At 48.3% G+C, this 9,719-nt stretch overlaps 2 protein-coding genes and 1 pseudogene across 2 annotated transcripts; 2 read left to right on the top strand and 1 right to left on the bottom strand.

The window, feature by feature from the left end:
• LOC110433266 lies at nt 849–1,740 on the bottom strand (the record flags this gene model as incomplete). The annotated part of the gene is made up of 1 exon (XM_021455014.1): nt 849–1,740. A coding segment is annotated over exon 1 (480 nt), but the record flags the coding sequence as incomplete, so codon positions are not given.
• On the top strand, nt 2,072–4,503 carry LOC8075109 (annotated as a pseudogene).
• Nucleotides 6,693–8,546, top strand: LOC8075110 (probable glycosyltransferase 5). Its single transcript, XM_002455105.2, has one exon. The coding sequence runs from the start codon at nt 6,779–6,781 to the stop codon at nt 8,138–8,140; it is 1,362 nt and encodes a 453-aa protein (XP_002455150.1). The 5' UTR covers nt 6,693–6,778; the 3' UTR covers nt 8,141–8,546.

Below are 9,719 nucleotides of genomic sequence, written 5' to 3' on the forward strand. Positions count from 1 at the left end.
AGACAATAATTATCAAAGAAAACAAAAAATGCTATAATACTCCCTCCATCTCAAATTGTAAATCGTTTGATTTTTTTTTACCCCAAGTTTGACCACTCGTTTTATTCAAAAAATTTATACAAATATAGTCAAATTTAAGTCATTCTTGAAGAACTTTTATTAATAAACTAATACACAACAAAAAAAAAGTGATATTTTATACAAAACTTTGAATAGAATGAGTGGTCAAACTTGATATTAAAAAAGTCAAACGACTTATAATTTGGAATGGATTGAGTATATATTAAACTTTAACACCTCCAACTGAGAGAACTAAACATCTCAGTCCCGACCTTGCTATTAAACAAAGCAAGAATCCTGGGGAATGGATGTCCCGACCTTATATTATTAAACATAGATGCCCGGTTTGAATTGGCAACGGCTTGCAGGGGCCTGCAGGATAGCTTTGGCCTCTCATACTGTTAGTTATTTCTTGCATACCGCAGAGATCGTATTCGGGTCTTGGGGACATTTGGAGAATGATCCATAACGTATGCTAGGAGCAACGAGCATTGTATAAAAAAGAATATTCTCAACGTAACTACGTAAGAACTCAGGCCTTGTTTAGTCACGAAATTTTTTTTGGATATCACATTTCATGCATTGGAAGAATGTCACTAATAAAAAATAAATTACATAACTTACCTAAAAACTATGAATTTATTAAGCTTAATTACTCCATCATTAGCACATGTGGATTACTATAGCAATTATAGTTAATCATGAACTAATTAGTCTTAAAAAATTTATCTCGTGATTTATAACTAAATTGTGCAATTAATTTTATTTATTGTTTACATTTAGTGCTTCATGTATGTGTCTAAGGCCTGGTTCAGTTCGCAAAATTCGACGTCCATTGCCTCCTCCGTGGCGGCGGCCCGGGCGGCGTCTAGTCTGAGGACCTTGACGACCATGTCGAGGTCGCCGCCGGGCCCCGCCAGGAGCTCCATCATGTCGACGGTCTCCGTGAGGCGGTCCACCTCGTCGCTGCAGACGAACAGCGCCTTGATGCCCTCGAGGAAGCGGCGGGCGGAGCTGGCGACGGCAGCGTCGCGGCCCGCTGCGTCAAGAACCTCCTGCCCTCGCTGCGCCTCTGTGCGCAGCATGGTCAACCATTCTGAGACCGCTTCGTCCCGCACGGCCGCTCCCGCGCCGCCCTCGGCGGCGCCGACCACCGCACGAATCTTGGACACCAACTGGCGTAGGCGGCGCCGGTGCTGGTCAACTCGGTAGTTCGCCGACCACGTCAATTTGACGTAGCCGATGATCTCCGCTAGCAGAACCTCCATCTCGGCGAGGGTCGGAGCGGCGCGGCGAGGGGTGGTGGGGGTAAGGGGTGTTGCGCGCGGCGCCGGCGGGAAGGAAGGCTCGGCGTGGGTTGCGAGGCTGGGTTCTCTCGGGGGCCACGGGCGGACGAGCTCAGAGGCGACGGCGCCGCTCGTTGGGCAAGCGGGGTGGTGGCTGTTGTGTACGCGCGGAAGTGCGGAACCTTTTCGACGGTTTGCGTCTGCAGCAGGTTCGGGCCGGGCAGGTCACCGCGATAGTCGCATAGCCCCTGCTCGACGTTTTGCGCCTGCAGAAACTGCTGAAGTGTTGTAGTTCCAACGTAGCTATGCTGCTTGCTGGGACTCAGCTTAGGTGCTGAGGGTATGTTTAGATGCCTTCAAAATTTTAAAAATTTACAAGATTTTTTTTATCATATCGAATCTTTAAACGCATACATGAAACATTAAATATAAATAAAAAATAACTAATTACGTAATGTGGTCAGCCATTCTGAGACTGCTTCGTCCCGCGCGGCCAATCCCGCATCGCCCTCGGCGGCGCCGACCACTGCATGGCGAGGGGGGTGGGTGGGTAGGTGGGGCGTGCTGCGTGCGGCGGGGGTGCGAGGCAGGATCTGTTTCTCCCGAAAATTTTAGGTGATTTGCATTTAGACCGATGTATCATTTTTTCCCAGGACCCTGGCTTCAAACAAATTCTCTGGCGGCTAATCCGTTTAGTCAACTTGGGCAAAGATATCAGGTAACTGATGCATCACAAAGGGAATGAAGTACTCCTTTCCACAACTTTGAGCATCCTTGTACACATTGATGTTTCAGATAATGCATTCCATGGCGCAATCCCAAAGTCAGTTAGTGATCTTGGTCTACTAAATGGTATATATAAACATGTCACACAATGCTTTCACTAGCCAATCCCAGAATCAACTCGAGTGATTGGATCTGTCTTCAAATAATGTGTCAGGGGAGATTCCACAGCATAGTCGTGGTCACCGTTAGATATCAGTGAACGGTCAGATATCCACTGACTGCTGAGACAAGTTGTTTTGGCCAACTGCAGACGATCTCGTTCCCTTATAGATAGAGCTGGGAACGAGATCGTCTGCAGTTGGCCAAAACAACTTGTCTCAGCAGTCAGTGGATATCTAACCGTTCACTGATATCTAACGGTGACCACGATTGTGCGCCTCTCCCACGTTTCTCGCTGGGCTTCGGCCCAATACCAGCATGGCATCGCTGAGCGTCACGGTGGCGGGGAGGTAAACACAGGCGTGGTGAGGAACGGTGTCGATGGCGTGACAGCTTCCTCGGTGATGAGGTTCGTGCGTGGTGGCGGAGAGAGGAGCGCCGACACCAACAGCACGCGTCGCGCCCGGGCCCGGCGAGGGTAGCACCGCCAGTCCGGTGCCGCAAATGACGATGGCGGGAGCGCCGCGCCGCGCCGGTGACGCGCCTACCGAGGACGGAACCGCCGCGCCGATCTGGTGCCTACAACAGCGTCGGAGGAAACGACCGTCGGCACCAACGGCGCGCAAGCGCCACGCCTGGCGAGGATGGCAGCGCTGATCCGGTGTCGCACCTGAAAACTACGGGACTACGGGAGCACTGTGGCACTCCGGTGACGCGAGACGCGCCCGGCGATGACGAGGGAGCCGCACGGCTTGGGAACGAGAAACACGGCGGACGCGGAGGTTGGAGTCGCGACGGGTGGTGTCATGCGAATGGGCTCACATGGGCCGGTTGGAGTTTCTGGAGCTCACGCTTGGATAAGATATGAACGGTCTGGATGAATTACTGCAGACATAAGTTGCTCCGGCAACTGCATACGATCTCGTTCCATCTATAAGGGCTCCATGTCAAGCATCTAGTCCAATGTGGCAAATATTAAATGAGGAGAGAGAACATAGCCTGCTACAGTGCTACTACCTCCATCCCAAATTGTAAGTCGTTTGACTTTTTTTACCCTAAGTTTGACCACTCGTCTTATTCAAAAATTTTGTGCAAATATAGTCAAATTTTAAGTCATTTTTGAAGAACTTTTATTAATAAACCAATACACAACAAAAAAAAGTGATATTTTGTACAAAACTTTGAATAAGACGAGTGGTCAAACTTGATATTAAAAAAGTCAAACGACTTACAATTTGGGATGGATTGAGTACTAACCTGGCGAGGGCCGATAGAGAAAAACGAGGTGGGAATCGGCGGCTTAACTACACGCAATCGACGAGTGCTCCGTTGATTTTTTTCATCGTTCTTCATCCCTGGCCCTCGTTGAGTTCGCGCCAAATCTTTCAGGCACTGCTAATAAAATGCTAGCATTGAAGCCTTGAAGGAACTTGCTACATGGCATATTGGTCTTCTCATTTTGTTTGATTAAACAGTCATAGGAGGTGGCTGTTGGACAAAAAACATCTATTTTCTATGGGACTGAACTAGTCTAAGTAGTGATATGGAGACTATAGTCTAAGTAGTGATATGGAGACTATGTTTGCTGGTTCCGTTTATATTTTCAATTTCGTCCTAGTTGCTACCTTTAATCTTTTAAATGTTGTAATGCTGCAATTATCTATTTCCAAACTTGCTTGGAGCGAAGTTTATTTCTTCAAAGTGGCGAGTCTTGTTTTATATACTATGTGTGGCAACATACATGGCCACAAAAGTGATGTTCAGTATGGATCAATGCCATTGCTATGTATATGGCAGCATTAAAAGTAGCTATAGACATCTCTGTAGACATACCATTAAAGTGGTTTGCTATAGGAGTATCTACAGATGACATGGAACTTGCTATAGAAAGCCAACTATCTTTGTTATTGCGGGTGCCCTTAGCATCACTGAACTTCCTCTCGATGTTGAACCTGTCCTACAACGAGCTGGTGGGGAGAATACCAGATTCACCTAACTTCTTGGCATTTACCAACCTCTCGTTCCTGGGCAACATTGGCCTATGTGGGTTTCAGGTGTCCAGAGCATGCAACAGCACAACACTGCCATTTATGAAGCCACATCATTCAGAGAAGAAATCAGTAGACCTTGTATTGTTCCTTTTTACAGGATACTCGGATTTGGCGTCGGATTCGCAATTGCGATTGTCCTGACATGTGGAATCCAAGTTAGGAGGAGATCCCAGAACCGCAGCATATTTCTGCGCTGCAAGAAAGTTCTCTTCTTCATGTAGATGGCCTGCGAATGCAAATAGAAATGCGTCTGCATCAGTGAGTATATTTCTATGCTTGTATCATCAATAATGCTATGAATGTTTGAAGTGTAAAAGGCGAAGAGCACAGGATGACTATATCCTGTTCAATTCACCAATCACCATACACCTGATATTCAATTTGGCTTCATTTATTCAGAGCACGTATATGAGTTAACAAACGCATGTCATGGTTAGATTGTGCCCTCATGCTGTCGGTGAACTTGGCGCCGGGCGAGCTCGGGGTCTCGGGCCGCACGGGGCGCCGGCCCTGGTAGAGACGAGCCGCAGCGAGCGCTGGCGGTGGGGCAGGGTTGGCCATGGCCATGGTCAGAGCTTGAACTTGTGTAGTCGACAGCGAGGAAGAAACATATGTCGAAGACATGCATGGGATAAGCGCAGGAGCTCGACGTCGACCGGAGGTGAGGAGGCGGGCCGGGGTGGGAGCTCGTGCAGGCGAGAGCGAGAAAGCTACGGATGGCCGGATGGGAACCAAGAAAAGGGAAGAGGCAAAAATATCATTTTCATGTCCTGAAAACGCTGAGTTGCAGATTGCGTGGATGAGTAATGTCATTTCAGAATCATAGCTACCATCCTAGGATTTTTTCTGTCGTGACAATTTGTTTAAAAGTAGCATTTCAACGTAATAATACTTCCTTCGTTTTAAATTGGGGCATTTGGCTACCGGACATGCAAAGTGGCGCGCATTAGCTGAAAGACACTTTTTCATGTAACACTCACCACCAAAACAGTTGCCATTTGTAAACCATAAGGCCAATGGCTATGAAATTTTAACAACAACAAGATATAATAGTTATCTACAAATCATCTAATACTCACTTCCATAGAAAATCTTGTTAAGGACATGAAATCATGTCCACCAGCAACCTTAACAGCCATGATTTGCTGGTGGACATGATTTCGTGTCCTTAACGAGATTTTCTATGGAAGTGAGTATTAGATGATTTGTAGATAACTATCGTATCTTGTTGCTGTTAAAATTTCATAGCCGTTGGCCTTATGGTTTACAAATGGCAATTATTTTGGTGGTGAGTGTTACATGAAAAGTGTCTTCCAGCAATGGTCACCACTTTGCATGTCCGGTAGCTATTTTTCCCTTTTAAATTTGGGAGTTTATTTGTCGTGGTCAAATCTTTTGGGTTTTATAAATGTGACCTAAACGTATATTTGACAGATTTAGTACCGAAAGAATCTGTCAACACATAAATAGCAAGTCTTTAAATTATAAGATGTTTTTGACTTTTGTAGAGTTGCTCCAAAAGAACCGGAGAAAAGCTCTCCCAAACATGACCTTAGTCCACTGACCTAGGTAAAGTTTTCTTTGCCCTTGAGGGCATGTGCCCTCACTCTCCTACCCATATTGGATTCGCTTTGAAAAGTGTGCAAACACATATCTCAATGCGAATCTGCTTTGAGATGTGTGTTTGCACACTTCTCAATGCGAATCTAATGGGTGAGAGAGTGAGGGCTTATGTCCTTAAGAAAAAAAAAACCGCGTTCGACTGACCTATGCACTACAGCTCTTTTCTTCACCGTACTACTACCGTGGAGAGAACAAGTTTTATGCCAATGCACATGGGTAATTAAAGCCCTCGAACCATGGGGCGCATCGAGATCTGGAATCCGTTCATCCAAAAAATACATGTTCAGTATTTTACTCGGAAACCCGTGGATACACAATCCCAATGCCAGCAATTTTTCACCCCCGTTTTCATATTCTACATGCTATGACCTTCTGAAGAAGAGATAATGGTAAATTGAAACACTGCATGAGCCACCGAATTCCCCTTCCACACTCTTGTTTGACCCTTGCCAGTTCGCCACGCACGATGACACGATCCATGGCTGGCAACAAAGAGCTGAGTAATTTACAATATGCTCTACAAACCCTTGAATAAATGCCAGAGTTTCTTTGGTTAAAAAAATGATAAGTTCACAAGCACTAAGGGCACTCACAATGCAAGACTCTATCACAGAGTCTAAGACACTTAATTACATATTATTTATGATATTTTGCTGATGTGGCAGCATATTTATTGAAAAAAGAGGTAGAAAAAATAAGACTCCAAGTCTTATTTAGACTCCAAATCCACATTGTTCGAGGTAATAAATAACTTTAAACTCTATGATAGAATCTGCATTGTGAGTGCTCTAAGCAGACACAAGAGCCACGACGAAGAATCATTTTTAACAAGAAGTTGCGAGGTGCAACTCTCATGCATGCCGTCTAGCCACAATGAGGGAGCAGTACAGCTACAGCAGCAAGCCGGCCGGCATCCGGCGGCACTATCGCCGCTGCGCGCCGGCAGCGGCCCACATCGCCGTGGCCTTCCTCCTCGTCGCGCTCGGCGTGCTTTACCTCATCTTCGGCCCGACCAACTCCGACCTCAACCTCGTCCTCGCCATGCCGCGCGTCCACGTCGTGTTCAATAACAAACCCGCCGTCGTCCCAGCGGCGCCTGCTGCGGCCGCGCCTTCCCTGGGCAGCAACGCCACCGACGACGACGTGGACAGCGGCCTCCCGCCGCCGCGGCAGCTGACGGACCCGCCCTACTCGCTGGGCCGGGTCATCCTGGACTACGACGCGCGACGGTCCGCGTGGCTCGCGGCGCACCCGGAGTTCCAGCCGGCGGCGGCGGGGCGGCCGCGGCCGCGGGTGCTGGTGGTGACGGGTTCGGCGCCCGCCCGGTGCCCCGACCCCGACGGCGACCACCTGCTGCTGCGGGCGTTCAAGAACAAGGCGGACTACTGCCGCGTGCACGGCCTCGACGTGTTCTACAACGCGGCGTTCCTGGACGCCGAGATGTCCGGGTTCTGGGCGAAGCTGCCGCTGCTGCGTGCGCTGATGCTGGCGCACCCGGAGGTGGAGCTCCTCTGGTGGGTGGACTCCGACGCCGTCTTCACGGACATGGCGTTCGAGCCGCCGTGGGGGAGGTACGAGCGCCACAACCTGGTGCTCCATGGCTGGTCCGCCAAGGTGTTCGAGGAGAGGAGCTGGGTCGGCGTCAACACCGGCAGCTTCCTCATCCGGAACTGCCAGTGGTCGCTCGACCTCCTCGACGCGTGGGCGCCCATGGGGTCGCGCGGCCCCGTCCGCGACAGCTACGGCGAGCTCTTCGCGCGGGAGCTCACCGGGCGCCCGCCGTTCGAGGCGGACGACCAGTCGGCGCTCGTGTACCTGCTCGTCACGCAGCGGAGCAGGTGGGGGGACAAGACGTTCATCGAGAGCGCCTACGAGCTCAACGGCTTCTGGGAAGGGATAGTGGACAGGTACGAGGAGCTGCGGCGGAAGGGGCGACCCGCCGGGGGCCTCGGCGACGGCGACGACCGGTGGCCGTTCGTCACGCACTTCGTCGGGTGCAAGCCGTGCCGGCGGTACGCGGACAGCTACCCGGCGGACCGGTGCCGGCGGGGGATGGAGCGCGCGTTCAACTTCGCCGACGACCAGATAATGAGGCTGTACGGGTTCCAGCACGAGTCGCTCAACACCACCGCCGTGCAGCGCGTCGGAAACGAGACCGGCGGCCCGCTGGACGCGGACGACGAGGAGCTGGCCCGGCTATTGCACCCCACGTTCAGGGCTGCCAGGCCCGCATAGACGTAGTTGACTCCACCACGTTCAGAGCTGGCCTTATGGTTGACTTGATTTTTCTTTATTTTTTCTTTCTCCGGGCCCTCGACTTGTTACTCTGACACTCAACTTTATAAGTTGGCTGAAAAACCATAACTGAAAGTAATATTCGCTGATTTATTGTGAGAGAAAAACATTGCTAAATGACTGTCAAGACAGATAAGCTCAAACGAATATGCTCTATATTTTTGTGGTCATTTTAGATTTATTATTGTAGAAGTAATAGTAGGCATAAAGGTTAGTATTGGTTGTTTCACTTCAGATTTTTTTTTCGCTCTTGAGTTACTAATTTTTAGCTAAGGTTTCAATTAACAACTACTTCATTACCAAGCTAGGTGTAGCTAACCTATGATAAAAGAAGCCACATTAAGAAATGTCTACAATGGCCTCCCCGCCTATCCTATTTCCCCATATCTCCCCTATCCCTATGTCTCCCTCTCCCAATCACCCACGCCACTGCTCGCACCATGGTTGGTTGTCCCGGACCAGTCGCCATGACCACCGCGTCCTCGTCTACCATGCTCTGGCTATAGGCGTCTAGCTCTGGATTCGGTCTGCCAACCTTAGTCGTTCGTGTCATTGGCCGCTGGTTCACAACATACCCTAGCTAGCATAGCTCCACGCCCAAGCACTGACAAGGGTCGTGCCGAGGAGATGATATGGCAAAGGAGTAAGGAGAGGAGTGGGTGGCTTGGAGAGTGGGAGGAGGCGAGGGCAATTGTCATAGAAAAGAAGATGGGTGTGAGGAGCAAGAAAAAGAAATGGTTCGCTGATGTAATTCCAAAGAGTTGCATTACATCTCTAGCCGTCAAAATTCGAAGGAAAGCAATCATATGAGTTCAAAACTCATGTTTCAACTCCAGTTGGCAGTTGCAATATATATCGACATGGATGAGGCTGTTGTTAGATAAAATGGAAGACTGGCAGACAGATATAACACTTTATTAATATTCAGAAAACGGGAAATACATTACTTACCAGATGAAAAAAAACGGATATAACAATTTAATATTCAGAAAGCGGAGAAAAAATACTTACCAGATGAAAACAAATTGACCGAAGGAACAGGCGAAGAAAATTTGTACTTTAATATTTCAAAAACAATAATAGTATTAGGGATAGAATCATAGAATAGAGAACAATGTCTCTTCTACATGCAAGTTGTAAAGGCAGTCATAAGACCGATACAAGTTGCAAGTTTGGTTGAACCGTTGTGAATAAGATGCAAACTGTTTAGTTAAAATAACTATGAAACATACCCCCCCTGTCTCTCTCTTAAAACAACTACGGAATGTCTTTCTATTTTTCAACCATTTAAAAAGAAAAGGGCAAAAGCCTAAAGTAAGTCCAAGACGCTACGAAAATTGTAAAAGTCAAAGACAACCTAATACGTACTCTATCGAATAAAGGTACCCTAGGAATTCGATCAACCAAATGACACAATGTAACCCTTCTTGATTACCGTATTATGATAGAAAATTAATGGTACGGAGGTGAATCAGGCATCAAGCAAAACTTCAAGACTTGGATACTCTCTATTTCAAGA

This window comes from Sorghum bicolor, chromosome 3 (assembly GCF_000003195.3).
Source record: "Sorghum bicolor cultivar BTx623 chromosome 3, Sorghum_bicolor_NCBIv3, whole genome shotgun sequence".
Taxonomy (NCBI): Eukaryota; Viridiplantae; Streptophyta; class Magnoliopsida; order Poales; family Poaceae; genus Sorghum; species Sorghum bicolor.